We start from the raw sequence: 16694 nt of genomic DNA on the forward strand, positions 1-16694 counted from the left end.
TCTTAACTCAAGGGAGGTGTAAAATGTCCAAGGATGATAAACTTCTTACTTCTTAACCTTTTTGTCATGACGTGGGTGTTTCATGGCCAAATCCTTTGCCTTTTCTTTATAATAATTAAAAAAAAAAAATTACGAGACCCACAACCCGAATCACCAAAACGGGTCATGTCACAAAGACCACCGATTCCAAATTTTCCATTTTAATTATAATTATTTTTTTATTTTTCAACCGCCTTTCTTTACCGTACCGGCTTTTTTAGTTTTTTTTTTTTTTTTTTTGGGTGCTTCGTTATCATCATATAATATCATATCTACTGTGAAAAAAAGGGTCCTATAAAAACCCTAAATTCAATCACCCAAACTCTCTCTCTTTGTTATATTTATAGAAATTCAATTAGAGGATAAAGATAAAAAGGGTGCTCTTATTCTTATCATAATTGTATCAAGTTCTGGTTTTTTTAGCAACCCTATATAGAAATTAGAAAAAAATTTGGTTTTTGAGGAGCTCATGAATTCAACTGCACAGGTCAGTGTAAATTTACAACTTTTGGAGCTAAAGTTGTTGTCTTTCGCTTTATCTTAGGCTTTTGCTTTCTGGGTCTTTCTTACTTTTTTTTTTTTTTTTTTTTTGGGCTGGGAATGTATTTGATTCTGTTTGGTGGCCTAGAAAATTGTGGAAAAAAGGAAAGGAAATTGAATTTAAAATATTACATTCTGGGTTTTTTGTTGTTGTTTCCCTTCTTTTCTATAAGAAAATGAAAAACTTAGCTTTTCTTCTGCTAATAATTGGGGATGCATAATTCTCACGCCATTTTTTGTGTCAATCCTTGTTGGGTATTGGAGAGAGTGTGTTGTTGTTGTTTACTAGTAAAAGTTGGCCATGTATGGGTTTCTTTTTACTGAAAGTTTAGATTTTGTTTACAGATTTTGGAATATGTGTTTTTCAATATTCTTTGGTTTTGAGTATTATTTAGATGGGTGATTTTGAATTTTGCATCTGTAGAACTTGCTTGTATTATATTGTTGTAAAATTGTGAACTTTTTGTATTATGTTGGGGGGATTTTACTTGGCTTATTATCTTCTGTCTTTGGATAAATTACGTGTTTATTGTGTCATTTTTTTTGAATAGGCCCTGTTAAGTAAATGATTGGGTGGTTAAGGGTGAGACAATGGTGTTGGTAACCCATCAAATGCAGGTAATGTAAGAAAGCCTTGATCACTTTATCTATATGCTTCTATGATGTTTGAGAAACAGAGTTATTTGATGTATAAGACTCGATAGTTAGCGACGTTCAACGTGTAACCTTCATTTATTTACATGGGTTTCAGATATCTACATGTATAGAAATCTTCTACTCTTAATTGTAAGTTTTGGTTTGGGAAAGAACCAGTTTAAGCAGTCCAAGAATGCATCTGTTTTATTCAAAAGAATGGTAGATGTTGGGCTAAATGACAATGTTAATGTTCAGCATTTAGAAAAAACTTCCTCAATAAATTGTTTTTTGTGCAATACATCTGAAATTCAAGTTTACATGAAAGAAGACAATACTTATCAAAAACATGAAAGAAGATAATCTATTTATTCACTTCGTAAATGTTCCAAGCCTGACTATGTTTCTTGCCCCCATATTAGTTTTATTAAAATACTGAGCCACATAAATTTATATGTTGTTAACATGTTGCCTTGTTCTTTTTTTAGTTTTAAATTCTTGTGCTGGTTGCAATGCATGGAAGCATCTAAATAAGTATAACCTGGTAGAGAAATGAGTCAGCTGACGGACGGTGTCAATGTTTTTTACATGGATTAAACAACATGAACATAGATAAGTTAACAATCATGTGCAAGAAATCTGCTCATATATGTGCTTGCAATATTTTCCACATGAGCCAAGGAGCAGTCAGCCATGTCAATTATTTTGAGACTGTATTGACTCCTAACTTTTGATCTATGTCCATGTGATGTTAGTTAAAATCCATGAAAGTTTTTGACATGTTATCTTGCATAAACACGCTATGTGCTATTGCTGTGTGATAGTTTCTAGTTATTGTAAAATGTTCTCATCTTGTATTCACTAATTCCTAGATTCATCTTTTGACTTATGTATATTTTGAAATCTAAAAATATTAATCTGTTTTATGCATTTCAGAATTCTTATTCAACATTTCCCTTGAGGCCAATATCATGGAGCAAAGGGATGATGTTGAAGCATTCTGCAGCCACACTTCAGATGGTTGGGAAAGTAGATAGGTGTTACCTATTAAAGTACAACATTCGTTTAAGGTGAGAATTTTCCTTCTTAAGTGTGTCCTACTGCCAATATACCATTTAAAACCAGGAGAATTGAAAATATGACTTGTATGTTTGATGGTTTAAGGTGTCTGCCTCCTCAAGTTGTTAATGTTTTATATTTTCATGTTTATTAGTTATTGGATTTACAGTTGTGGATTTTCAGTTAATCGATTGGATAATGGTTCACAACACAAGCACATCCTTCTGTTATCTTCATTCTGCCTCTCCTTTTTGTGTAACTAATTGGTAGGCCTGCATATCAGATTCAAACTTCACGCAGATTTATCATTCATAATAATAATAATAATAATAAAATGTTGAAGTAAGAAACCAAAAAAAAAAAAAATTCAACTTATTTGGTAGGCATTAAAATCATGAAATATACCTAGGATGAAAATTAGACAAGATTTAATGAATTTTTTTGCATATGGTTTTGTTTGTCTGTGGTCAAACTCTTTTATTTGGGTTGAAAGTGGTATTGTTCTTTAAAAAAACTCATTTGTGTTATTTCAAAAGCCATTCACTGTGTTATTGCCCATGAGACGTGGTTCTTTATTTTTCTTAATGTTTGGGGTTCACTAGGTGATGTGCAGGAGAGTGGTGGGTGCGCTTTTTGGGTGGAGGATCATTTTAGTAATCATGCCAATTTGCTTGGAACATAGCCCCATTTTGTCTGGTGTAGTTATGGAGGGAGAGGAATAGTCACGCATTTAATGGTGTGGAGATTCCAGTTGTGGTTGAAATCTTCATTGTTGAGATCTTTGTTTGATTAATCTTGTACTCTCCAAAGAAGTGATGAGCATTCTATTGTAGATTTTACAGGCTCTCCTTTTAGATTGTAATTCTTTAGGAGAGTTTTATGTATACATCTTGTGTACATAAGCCTTTCCTCTTTTGAATAAAATGATTGCTTCAAAAAGAACATAAATGTTAAAACATATGAAATAAATTTAAGAGAGGGGGTGAGGGTGGGGGGTGATTGCTTCTTCCATGATCTGGTGATAGGGATAGTTTTGTTCTGAACTTCTGTATCTGCATATTACAATGATTCTTTGTACATTTCTATGTTCTTGAGTTATACAGGTGTAGTTTTTCAGATTAAAATTATAAAATTATCTATAATTTTTAAAAATTTGGTATACCGATGTTTGTGGGTGGTATTCTAACAATTTTTCTTTCTCATACTTTAGAAGTAATATATTTATGTGTGTGTGTGCGTGCGTTTATGTGTGTGTGCGTGTGCGCGTGTGTGTATGTGCGTGTGTGTATATTATTTTAGAAATAGCCGGAGTTTTGAAGATACAGTGAGAACCATGCCTGATCTCAAGTTATTATTTCTTTGAACTTTACTGGACTGGTTGTCAGCTTTGAGGAGTCATTCTTTATTTTCAGTTGTTGATCTGCTAGATTTATCTAACTTTTGTAATTGATTGTTTTGTCCTTGTATACTTCCTGTATACTTGGGTGACTCTTTTTTGTTATCAATAAAACTATTACTTATCAAAAAAAAAAAAATATAAATCTTTCTTCATTTTATAGCCGTTAAAATTTGTCACTGTCATTTATTAGATGTAATTCTTCTTACTCTTTTTTTCCACAGTGTAGGGGCTTCTTGCATTCGTGGAACAAAACTTAAGTCTTTGAGAATTTCAGCTTTCAAAGGCAGTGCCCAAAATGGTGAATCAGCAGGCAGAGTCAATGGATCAAAGGTACCAAAGAATTCAGTTAAACTAAAAGAGAGTGAGGATACCATAACAGAATCTCCAAAGGCGAATGACATTCCACTTTCTTATACCTCTGAAGCGAATCAAAGCATTGCATCATCCCCTGCCATTCATAAACTATTCAAGAAATGGTTGACAATGTTGCGCACACAATCACCAAGTCAAGTAGAGGATGGAATTTTGGGAGAAGAACTACCTCCAACAGAGATATCAGAGACTCGCCATGGGACTGAGAAGAAGGAAAGAGGTGAGATTCTAAAGGCGGTTTGGTGCCACTTTCTGGGTCTGGATGCAACAATAAAGATACCCTTACTAATATTGTAAGTATATTGGTTTTGGCCCGTCAATCTCTCTTCTGTTGATATGCTTGACTTGAGATATCCTTATCCATTACGGATTATGTCTTAAGATGGATTTGTGTGTGGGTGTGGAATGTGGGAGCATGTTTAACTGTCAATTTGTTTGTTTTCCTATGATTTTCTACCAATTTTACTTTTCTGGTAGTCATACTAAAAGCAAGTTCTGTGTAGTGTTGATAGAATGTAGACCGTATATGTTATACTAAGGATAATATAAAGAAAAATAAAAAGAAATCAGGCACAATTTAGGCACTGTTTATACCTAGTAATAATGAACGGAACATTAGTCAAGGTCTCCTTAGTCCAACACATTCTTTCTTTTTTAGCTCAGTGAAAATTATTGCTGCCCCTGTAACTTTGATTGAGTTAGTGCTTCCTTCTTGTTCTATTGGAATTGTCTGCAATTTATGTAGCCTAGGATACATGCTATATTAATGGAAAATTGCATTAATGTGTAGTGTAGCTTATTACTGAATGTCACTGGTGTATTAACCAATTCTAATTGAAAATTTTGACTGCAATATTTTTTTGAATTGGGAAAAAGGTGAATGAAATTAATTATAATCATAAGGGACGATTTCTAACTTGCAGTTCTATCAGTAATCTTGATCGTTAACTTGAGCACAACCATCTGCAGTGTCATATAGTGTAGTCTTTTGGCATTATACAGTGACTTGAGGCATCTCTTGAATGCACTTCATATTGTATCACATAGTTTTGATAAATTGAAATGCATGAAAACGCAATAATGCTATACACATTTCTGCTGCTTCTGATATCTCTTTTTAATTTGCAGCATCCCTTTGTACCTGGTGGTTAATTTTATTTATGGAGCTGAAGTTTCAAAGGAGTTGACTCCTTTGTGGGTTATTGGGCCCCTTATTATAGCTGCCTACATCAAGATGTTCCGCTGGTTGTGCGCGCTATATGTCTTCAGCTTCAAGCAGACTGTCAAAGTAATTAAAAACCTACCCACTTACTACATGGTGGCCTATAGCTATGTTGCACGTGGGAAGCTTAAAGAAGACATCCATGCTCGATTCTGGCAACCTGTAGTGAACATAAAGAACCTAGACTACAAAGATCTATCAAGAAAAAGGTTGAAAGAATTGCAAGAGTGGATGATGGAGAAATACCTTGATTATGTGGAATCAATATGGCCATATTACTGTCAGACAATTAGGTTCCTAAAGAGAGCTAATCTCATTTAGATATTGGAATTATGATTGAGTAAATTTTTGGGCGAGGGAAACTGGCTCAAATTAGAGTTGATTCTGAATGTGTTTCAATAGAGGGTTGAGATTTTTGTAGTTGGCCAACCCCATTTTAGACTGGGTTCTTCTGGGTGTCTCTCGCTGGCCGTGTATCTGAGCAGAAAGAGTTGTTCGATTCCTGTAATTTTTTTTAGGGTGGTGCTTGTATTCTTGGATGTGATCCCTATTAATGTATTTCTTTTTTTTTTTATTCACTACCTGCGAATGTACTCTTGAGGTTCCATAATGAGATGGAAAGTGCTTTCAAACTCTAGTACTGTCATTAATGTTTCATTTTATTCCTGCCCTATTTTGCCATGTGTATGTTTTTTCCCTCTGCTATTATTGAGCAATACCATGGTTCCTTCATCTGTGCAGCATTTCTTCAATTGCTTTCTCTATGTCAGAATCAGCAGATTTCTATATCCCATCAACTGCTTTGTTCAAAGTTTCTATGAGTGCTAGGATTATTGCCTGGAGCTTTGCTGCTAACTGCCATGCTATAGCATCCTACAAATAATTAATTTCCATTTCTGTTTTCTTGCAACAAAAACTATTCCTCTTGGAAATCAATGGAATATCAAAAGAATAGTGGAAAAGTGTTGTTCCAGGGAGAGGTCAAGAGAAAAGGGAGGAAATGGGTAATAAATAACCAATGGTTTCTAGCACCTCTAGTGTCTACACATTGAGAGGTTATTGTTTATTAGCAAAATAAAAATATATCTGAGCGGTTATTATGTCCTTCAGATGGAGTCTTTCCTCTTTTTGAGTAAATCTATTCTGTATTCGGTGTATGTATCCTCCCTCTCATATAAGAATGTGCCCTAACCCTATGAGAGGAAGTTTTTATTTTTATTATGTAGCCGCTAGCTAGTATATATAACATTCTATCATATAGGTGGATCCCACAAATATGGGATCCCATGTAAAATAGATGTTACATATTCTTGTTGCAACAAATACAACCTCTTGCATGAGGCGGAGGACTCCACCCAAAAGACCTAATGATTTCTCTAGCACATTGGGATTCGTATTTCATACCCTACTAAGCCCCTCCTTTGTTCACCTCCTAGGAAAAAAAAATGCTTTTGAGGGTAGAAATAATGAGTAATATTGCGGACACAATAGTTTTTTACAATAATTCACAACACTTGAGTTAACATTTTTTTATTATTGGTTTTTTCTGACTTCACTTTATTATCTATTATTTAGCAACTTGCTATATTCAAAGTTATGAAATATTTGTAAAAATATAACTTACCATCTTGTCACTTGTGAAACATTTCGTAAATATAACTTATTATCTTGTTAGTTAGTTGTGAAATATTTTGTGAAAATTGTAGTGAGGAAGAATAAGGGAGAAAGTCGGGCCTGGAATGGACCTACGCCTAAAGGATAAACCCCTCATCAAGCCCAAAACCCCTAAAACCCTATTATTCTGCATCCAAAAACCCACACACACCCAAACTCGATTCACTCTCTCACTCACAGAAGAAACCAGCTCTTCCTCCTTACAGTCACAGCTCCACCAGCATACAAAAATGGCGACCCTTTTGCCCGAAACCTCTAAAAAAATCTTCACCCCAGAAAACCTCCGCGCCGCCGCTAAGCAATCCCAGCGCTGCCTCGTCGTTCCGGTTCGTCTCCGCCGTGCCATCAAAAAGTATCTCCGAGGTAGCTACTACCCATTTACTCATTTCCCAAATGCTTCTCTGAATTGTTTTCATAATATGCATACTTATATGTATGTATGCACAAGTGTTTGATTTTTTGGAGGTGGGTTTGGTTTTTTGAGTTAGAAATATGTATGTTTGATTCTTTGATTGTATAAGCATTTCATTTTTGGAGGTGGGTTTTGGGTTGTGATTTTAGTTAAATGATTAAATTTATCATTTCTTAATAGCTTAAACTTAAGACTGCAAATGAACCAAGTTGTTTATGAATAGCTCGAGCTTGGCTTGTGAAAAAGGCTTGCTTATGTTCATTTCCATGTGTTGGGTCATTAAGGAGGAGTATTAGAATTATGATTAAATTCACCATTTATTAATAGCTTAAGCATTTGAGACAAGTGGTAGTTTATCAGATATGTATTGTTGGACTCTTTGTTTGTATAAAAATTTGATTTATGGAAGGGGGGGGGGGGGTTTTGGGGTACAGATAAGTGTGCTTCTTTGTATGTGTAATTATATGTTTTTGGAGGCAGGTTTGGGTTATAGATAGGGATGTATGATTCATTTTATGTATAAGCGTTTCATTTTTGGAGGTGGGTTTGGGTTTACATGTATGCATGTATGTATATATGTATGCATGCTTCTTTCTATATATAAGCATTTGATTTTTGGAGGTGGGGGATTGGGGTTACAGAGCTTGAGGAGCCGCACATGAAGAGGAAGGTGCTGAGGCTATCACAGTCTCTGAACACAATCAAGGATGTGAATGCGCAGATGGTGATGACAACGTCGAGGGAGCTGGTGGAGGATCCGTTGAAAACAGTAGAGCATTCAAAGCAGCGGTGGAAGATCAAGAGCTCCTATGGTGACATTGGCTTCAAGTATATGGAGGATGAGACTGCCGCTTATGTTGCATCTCGGATGCCTGCTGTGTTCTCCGCATGTTACCGAGTTCTCAAGGAGGTAGTATAGAAATAGAAGTGAAAAAACAGAAATTGAATGGGTGTTTCTTGTGTGTGGAATTGCTGGTATTTTCTTTTTTTTTTTTCTGTTTGGTTGCCAAAATTTGAGACTTAGATGAAGTGCTGAGCTTAAGTGAGTCAGAGAGTTGAATTAGGCTTAACTGGGTGAAGGGTTTTAGTTCCCTTGAGTTAAAATATTTTTTTTCCCTGTATGTGTTCTTAGAAAGCAAATGAAGCTTTTGGGATTTGAAAATTTAAATTATTGTTTCGTTATAATTTTTGTATATTTTGGGTGTTTAGGTTCGTAGAAGGCTACCAGGTTTCTCTCCGGCTAGAGTGTTGGATTTTGGTGCTGGCACGGGTTCGGCTTTCTGGTGAAAGGCTCATTTTAATATCTCCCAATATAGTCACCTGCATACTAAAATGCATGTTGGTTTATTGTTATCTCTTAGTAGCTGCATTTGTGTCAATGTGAACAAAATTTTGTAGGGCCCTGCGAGAAGTGTGGCCACAGTCCTTGGAGAAAGTCAATTTAGTAGAGCCATCCCAGTCAATGCAACGTGCTGGCCGGAGCCTTATACAAGGTAACTGACAGTTTTCTCTTTTCAAGTAGTTGATCTTTCTGTGAGATTGTTGCATTATTAAAATTTCAAAGAGCAGTTGGAAATTAGAGGAAAAATTACTATTGTTTGAAGGAACCATATAGTAACTCTTCGCTATGTATTTTGGCTGGGTGCTAAATTGTATTGGTTCCGTTGTGTGGGTTTGGAGTCTTGGATTTGGAAGTCATGCAAAATTAGTGTTCATGTAGAGAATAAACTTATAAAACAATAGCTTATGACTTAATCATGAATTAACTTAGGTCAATGAAATTTACTGGGTATGATTTGCACCAGGTGTGTGATATGATGCTTATATGCATGCTATAACAAGCTTAATTTGTGTAAAACCTTGTGCATAGTGAACTTTTTCATAAATCCTAATATCATTTTGCAACTATCATATGTCATAATATTATTAAAACTTTAAAAATGGAATCTAAAGTGGTACCAGAACCCATAGATCTTCATTCTGCAAGAATATTCCAATACTGCTGCATTCTTTTAGAAGTATCATTGTGATGTGGCCTAACCTCTATTTCCATTGATTTATTATTATTCTAAAGTATCTCCACTAATGCTTCCTTCTAAATCTAAATACATGAGGTATGGCTGCAAATAATGCTCAAGCATTCCTGTTAAGAAATGGGGGGATAGGATTATGATTAACCTATTAATTTTTATTTTTAGGAGCAATTTAGATTTATATTTCATTTGACATGCTATCATTGTGTGCATTGACATTATGTTGCCTCATTGACATTTTTTTATGAAATGTTAAGTATGTTTGCAGTATCAATAGGTTTTTCTATGTGACTATCCTCTGGTTCCCCCTCCCCCCTCCCTCTTTTCCTGTACAAATTCATGAGATAAAGAAGTCATGTGATCAAAACAAAATTCTAATATTTATGTATTACAATTGTTTTAGGTATGAAGAATCTGCCACTTATTCATAGTTATGATAGCATTCAGGCACTTACTAAAAGCATCAATAAGTCAGAGAGAAGACATGACCTTGTGATTGCTGTAAGTTGCATTCTTCTTGGTCTCTTCCTAAAACATTTTCCCAAAAGTTATTTGAGCCTTGGCATGAATGTAGGAAGTATCATGTTTCTATTTGATATATTATTTTTTTAAACCACTGCACCAAAGGAATCTTTCATCAAATATGTATTATTATTTTTATTTGGTTTTATTTAGCCCATTTATACAATACAAATGAGACTTCCATTACTATTTTTGATTTATAAGAGAGCATACAAATATTTATTTGAAAATCCGGATTTGTGGCCTCTTCCTGGTACTAATTGATGTTTATTGTCTGTTGGCTATGGGGTGAAGTCCTATGTGCTTGGAGAGATACCATCTTTGAAGGACAGAATCACTATAGTACGCCAGCTTTGGGATCTTACACAGGATGTTCTGGTATGATACCTGCTTATGGAAAGTTTCATGTTTTGTCACATTCATGCATGGAATTGAGAAATCTTACATTATTGGTTGCGTTAATTGATTTTATAGTTATACACTTTTCAGCATTCAAGTTTTCTCCATTGATTGATTTATTTATTTTGAAATCCAAATGTGGAGTAGGTTTTGGTTGAACCTGGAACACCTCATGGATTTAATGTAATATCTCAAATGCGATCTCATATATTATGGATGGAGAAAAGGGTAAGTTGTTCATTCTTCAGGACAATATTTTAGTTACGGTACTGATTCAATATTTGTTGCAGGACTCCTGTGTTTCTGATTAACTACTGTGCTTTATTAACCCTTCTCATGTATAGTGCCATATTCATGACTTCTTAGAAACTCCGTAAATCTAAAGCTGCAATCAATACAACTTCAAAGGACTTGGTGGTGGGTCAAAAAAGTGGTGCATTCATAGTTGCCCCTGTGAGTATTACAGTCATCCCCCCCTCTTTTTTTGTCTTTCCAATTCTCTTTTTCTCACATATGGTTCTCTTGATGCAGTGTCCTCATGATGGACAATGTCCACTGACAAGAACTAGTAAATACTGTCATTTTGTCCAACGCTTGGAGAGGACATCATCACAACGTGCATACAAGGTTCCTCCCTTAATCCATAACCTACTCTGTCTACCCCATGTGGCTACTGTTCCTTTGCTTAGTTAACCATTTGGTATATCATCCGTAAGTAGGCCAATCTGCTACATGTTGATATGCGTGCCATGGATTTAAAACTTGAACTGTGAAAAGAATAAAAAAAAAGGAGTTCAAGGTTTTGAAGTCAGACCAGCATAAATAATTAAAGAACATGGAAGTGTTGCATTGAAAAAATGAATGAATTTTTTTTATTTGAAAAGTATTTCAAGTTTCATATTAGAAGAATGAAGATGCTATAATTTTTCCTTCATAAATAAGCGTGAGGTTTTAACAAGAAGCATTACAAGTCCCACATTAGAAAAATAAAGGAAATTTTAATACCTTTTCCTTTATAAATAGCACGCTCCTTCAAGTATGTGGAGTGTTGAATGCATGGGCTAATCTTTTTTGGGCATAGCATTCTTAAGTTAAATGAAAAGTTAGTTCATTTATTCTTAGTTTAATGATAATGATGATAATAATATAATGCTTGTGATGCATTTTTTTGTTTCTGGGGTTTTCCAGGTTTCACCATTTTTGAATAAAATATAAAATGCCCTTTTTTTGGACTGTATCAGCCTAGACACTGGTTACTAGTTAACCTGGTCTGATCAGCCGGTCAAGTCTGGTTTTTGAAAACACGATGCATGCAATGTCATATTTGTTTGACAGATGTTCCAAGCATGTTTCAAGAGTTTCTTGTGAAGCGGGTGTTAGATCCTTGTGTTTAAATGATTTATCATGGGTGTCAATACAAGTCCTATCCTTGCAGGTTACTTTTGTAATGTAGTGCCCTTAAAAAAATGTTGTCAAAGAACTATACAAATTATGTTGTTCTCTTCTTATTTGGAAGTTGTTTGACACTTTTATTCCTATGATTCTTCTAGTTCTGAGAATATATTATTTATATATATATATATATATATATATTTTTTTTTTTTAAAATTAAATTGAAAGCATTTGGGAAATTTATGCCATCACTATTATATTTATATATATATATATATATTTTTAAAAAAATTAAATTGAAAGCATTTAGGAAATTTATGCCATCACTATTACCATCTCTCTAATCAATGGCATTTTTGTAGCGTGCCAAGGGGGAACCACCATTGCGTGGCTTTGAGGATGAGAAATTTTCTTTTGTTGCTTTTAGACGAGGACAAAGACCAAGGTGAGTATTTGAAGAGCTGCTTTCAAAGAGATGGGGCTGTTTATTCATTAATTTTCTTAGTCATCAACAGCTCAATTCTAAAATAGTAAAGCTTACTTTATATTTTTGTTAAAAAAAATTACAGAAGATTTGATGGTATTTTTGAAGTTCATCAGAATGAATAATGATTCTTTTACATATTAATTCTTAATTAGTTAAGTGACTTTTCATCATGCGTTCTTTCTAGTTTCTATCACTCTCTATGATGAGCATATTTGCCAAAACTGCCCATATATGATTTCTAAAATTATTTTCAATTCTTTAATTTTATTTTTTATATTTCCATCACCTTGCAGCTCCTTATGTAAATATTTTACATGACTGTTTAATTTAATCAGTGAACCCTGGCCCCTTGATGGCATGGAATTTGAGACATTGAAGGAACAACATGCAAAAAGAAATCCGGAAGATCTTGAAATTGACTATGGTACATCTGAATACTCTCAAAGCATGTTTTTGCTATAATGTGATTCCTAGCATGCATGTGCTAATCAGTTTGCATTCTAGTGCAATCTGGGAATTTTTGAACTTCATTTTTGGTCTTTCTGAAATTTTCTCTTTTGACCTGGATAGAGGACTTAATCAAGTTACAGCAAGAAGCTGATAATATTCCATATGAAGAAGTGGATCCAGCTACCTATGATTCAGATATAATGGATACTGATGCTGCTGACCAGAATGATGAAGATGAGGAGGAAGAAGAAACAACCTCTGCTGATCTTGGGGGTGGTTGGGGCAGGATTATTTTTTCACCTGTTCGACGGGGCAGGCATGTCACGATGGATATTTGTCGATCAACCAATCAAGATGGTTCGGAGGGTTCGTTTGAGCGTGTGGTTGTCACGCAAAGTAAGAATCCTACATTACACCATCAGGCCAAAAGATCTCTTTGGGGTGACTTGTGGCCCTTTTGAGATAACATCTTTGATGTATCCCTTTGATGTATCTTGCCCTTGTAATACTAACGAAAATGTAAACCACAAGTGTTACATTCATATTTAAGTCATTTTGTATATGGTTCTAGACGACAAGGTTAGATTAGATGGATGCATACAATATAACAAATGTTCAATGTGCAAAAATGAGTGAATTCTATTAATTTGGTAAGCTAGAGAAGTCAGGTTTGTTTTTATCCATTTCTCAAAATATTTTTGCTTTTGGTTTCAATGACAGATTAAACTTAAACCACATAGAATGGCTTGACTCCATAGAAAAGATCAACATATATATCAACTTGAGGTGTTCTTAGCCTTTCAGCTGATTATTGTGTTCTTGTGGTGTCAAAGCCTATCCAAATTGATTTGGCACAACGAACAAAGTTGTAAATTAGCTGGTACAGAACTCTGCAAATCAACCTACAAAGCAGGACTAGCATGGCTTTTGTCAAGTTACACAATGACACACACATTGACGCATGTCTTTGGCCTCATTTGGTATGCCTATTCAAACACATATTTTTAGTTTTTAAACAATATTATACGTATTTTCACACATTTTTTCATCTATATATATTTTCATATATGATTTCAAACATGTGTTTTCAGTTTTTAAGTGTATGTACCAAACACTCCCTTAATATGCTGGACTTGTGGCCCCTTTTCAGTACACAATACGCATTGTTTTTTTACTTTTGAGTTGGTTTTGGACCTTTTGGTTTGGTATTAATAAGAGTACGAAAATAACTCGGTAGATTCGGCAAAAGAAGTCAAGCGTCTTGTAGTTGAATTGATATCTCTCTGTCCGCTTGGGAGTGTAGGGGGAAGGGTTTGAGTTGCGAGGTATATAGCATATTATAGTTATTTCTCCCAAAAAAAAAAAAAAAATGGCAATAGACATTTCCTTTTCTGCTTCACCATTGTTATAGGAGTAATGTTAAGGACCACAATTTTTACCATAATTTTGTCATAACTTATCTACTTTTACCCCATCACTCACAACTTGCCTACTTATTTTGTTTTGTACTGACATGAGGTTTGGTTTTTGTGTTTTAGATTTAAAACACATTTATATTAGGTAACCAAAAAAAAACATTTTACCTCACTAAAAATTTATTTTATTTAATTTACATATACATTTTTACCATATACTTTAGAACATTGTATTGGGTAAAAATTAATGTTTAATTTAGTATAAAATTCTGCATTTTTTATTTTATACATTTACTTTTCAAAACAATTATTAAAATATGTATTTGTAAAATTTTAAAGCGCCAAGTGCTTGTATAGTAGAAAAATGACTACATTTAGTCAATTAAGTCCAAAATTCACTCACATTTGGTCATGCAAACTTGTGTAAAAATATGTGGTTGTTATAATAATAATGTAAATTTACACTGTGTTGATATCGTATTTTGTCCGGCTCTAAATTTCGATAAAAGTTTTAGCCATAAATTAAAGGATTTCATAGTTTTAATGGTTGAACCTCTTTTTTTATGCGATTGACTAAATTTGATTGAGCTTAAATTGAAATTTAACCATGTAATTAGATTAATTTTGATGTTATATTTAAAACCATGAAATTCCATGTAATTTGATTAGTGATGGATGAAAATTAGAGTTGGTTTGAATGAGATTTCACTAATTGAATGAAATTATCTATGTTGCATTTTAATTGTGGAAATAGTACATAATTTCCTATGGAAAGTGTGCTAAGATTTTGGAGTAAGTTTCATGGAAAGTTGGTACTAAATATACCATTCGAGTTTTATTTTTTATTTTTTTTATTTGAGCATGCCATTAAGTTTTAATTAGGGGTGTCCAAACTCGACCAACACCCACCGAACCAACGCTCCCGTCAGTCTACGGTGGGTTTCTGCCTCCAAGAACCGACGTCAGCGATTTCTCCAAAAAAAAAAAAAATGGCAATAGACATTTCCTTTTCTGCTTCACCATTGTTATAGGAGTAATGTTAAGGACCACAATTTTTACCATAATTTTGTCATAACTTATCTACTTTTACCCCATCACTCACAACTTGCCTACTTATTTTGTTTTGTACTGACATGAGGTTTGGTTTTTGTGTTTTAGATTTAAAACACATTTATATTAGGTAACCAAAAAAAAACATTTTACCTCACTAAAAATTTATTTTATTTAATTTACATATACATTTTTACCATATACTTTAGAACATTGTATTGGGTAAAAATTAATGTTTAATTTAGTATAAAATTCTGCATTTTTTATTTTATACATTTACTTTTCAAAACAATTATTAAAATATGTATTTGTAAAATTTTAAAGCGCCAAGTGCTTGTATAGTAGAAAAATGACTACATTTAGTCAATTAAGTCCAAAATTCACTCACATTTGGTCATGCAAACTTGTGTAAAAATATGTGGTTGTTATAATAATAATGTAAATTTACACTGTGTTGATATCGTATTTTGTCCGGCTCTAAATTTCGATAAAAGTTTTAGCCATAAATTAAAGGATTTCATAGTTTTAATGGTTGAACCTCTTTTTTTATGCGATTGACTAAATTTGATTGAGCTTAAATTGAAATTTAACCATGTAATTAGATTAATTTTGATGTTATATTTAAAACCATGAAATTCCATGTAATTTGATTAGTGATGGATGAAAATTAGAGTTGGTTTGAATGAGATTTCACTAATTGAATGAAATTATCTATGTTGCATTTTAATTGTGGAAATAGTACATAATTTCCTATGGAAAGTGTGCTAAGATTTTGGAGTAAGTTTCATGGAAAGTTGGTACTAAATATACCATTCGAGTTTTATTTTTTATTTTTTTTATTTGAGCATGCCATTAAGTTTTAATTAGGGGTGTCCAAACTCGACCAACACCCACCGAACCAACGCTCCCGTCAGTCTACGGTGGGTTTCTGCCTCCAAGAACCGACGTCAGCGGGTTAAGTGGCAGGTTTTCTTCTCCAAAACTTGAGCCACCTGACTCGACCGATCCTATATACGAAATCCGGCCAACTCTAGCAAGATCAAGTTCAGTTCCGTTGAGATGTCGACCAGATTTGGTGAGATTTAGCCAGATCCGACCAAATCCCAGTAGATTTTAGAGAGTTTTTGCAGATTTCAATGACACTTGTAGATTTTGACGACTTTCACCATTGATCAAACCGACTCAAGCACCACCTGAACCCAAAACTGATTCGACTAATTGATGTTGGTAGTTGATTTCAAGTCCCTTCGCCCTCCACCTGACACCGGCGGGTCGGGTTTGGGTTGAGTCCAAAATTGAACCGGCCCAACCCGTGGACTAGCCTAGTTTTGAGCATTGCTTAAGGCATTTAACTGATTTTCTTAAACTACATGTCTTGTTTTTATCTGGGTCCATACTTGGTCCTTCATTTTATAAAGTTGTACATGTGATTTAATAATAAGTCAGGTTAATTTCTTTTAATTAATAAGCATGTCAAGTTTTATTCATAATTGTTGATTTAAAGTATAATTCTATAAGTGCATTGTAGTCTAAGTTCTAATTCAGTGAGTTAAGGACTGTTCCAGTTGCTAGAAATTTTTTAGTAACCTTAAAGGT

General features: G+C 34.0%; 2 protein-coding genes across 3 annotated transcripts; both read left to right on the forward strand.

The window, feature by feature from the left end:
- The first annotated feature begins 291 nt into the window (after positions 1 to 291).
- LOC111991467 (uncharacterized) lies at positions 292 to 5901 on the forward strand. 2 transcript variants are annotated; one of them, XM_024023236.2, is made up of 5 exons: positions 293 to 526; positions 1131 to 1197; positions 2149 to 2282; positions 3892 to 4335; positions 5171 to 5901. In XM_024023236.2, exons 2-5 carry the CDS (start codon positions 1171 to 1173, stop codon positions 5583 to 5585), a joined length of 1020 nt encoding a protein of 339 aa, XP_023879004.1. In that variant the 5' UTR covers positions 293 to 526; positions 1131 to 1170; the 3' UTR covers positions 5586 to 5901. The 2 variants fall into 2 exon arrangements, with proteins under 2 accessions (XP_065631448.1, XP_023879004.1); XM_065775376.1 differs by lacking the exon at positions 1131 to 1197 and having other exon boundaries at positions 292 to 526.
- Positions 5902 to 6977: 1076 nt separating this feature from the next.
- On the forward strand, positions 6978 to 13312 carry LOC111991486 (uncharacterized). Its single transcript, XM_024023256.2, has 12 exons — positions 6978 to 7301; positions 7992 to 8260; positions 8560 to 8633; positions 8749 to 8843; positions 9787 to 9884; positions 10200 to 10283; positions 10452 to 10532; positions 10671 to 10757; positions 10836 to 10931; positions 12059 to 12141; positions 12519 to 12607; positions 12754 to 13312. The coding sequence occupies exons 1-12, from the start codon at positions 7004 to 7006 to the stop codon at positions 13092 to 13094; spliced, it is 1695 nt and encodes a 564-aa protein (XP_023879024.2). The 5' UTR covers positions 6978 to 7003; the 3' UTR covers positions 13095 to 13312.
- Positions 13313 to 16694: the final 3382 nt, after the last annotated feature.

The sequence above is a fragment of the Quercus suber genome, unplaced genomic scaffold (genome assembly GCF_002906115.3).
Source record: "Quercus suber isolate HL8 unplaced genomic scaffold, Cork oak 2.0 scaffold_110, whole genome shotgun sequence".
NCBI lineage: Eukaryota > Viridiplantae > Streptophyta > Magnoliopsida > Fagales > Fagaceae > Quercus > Quercus suber.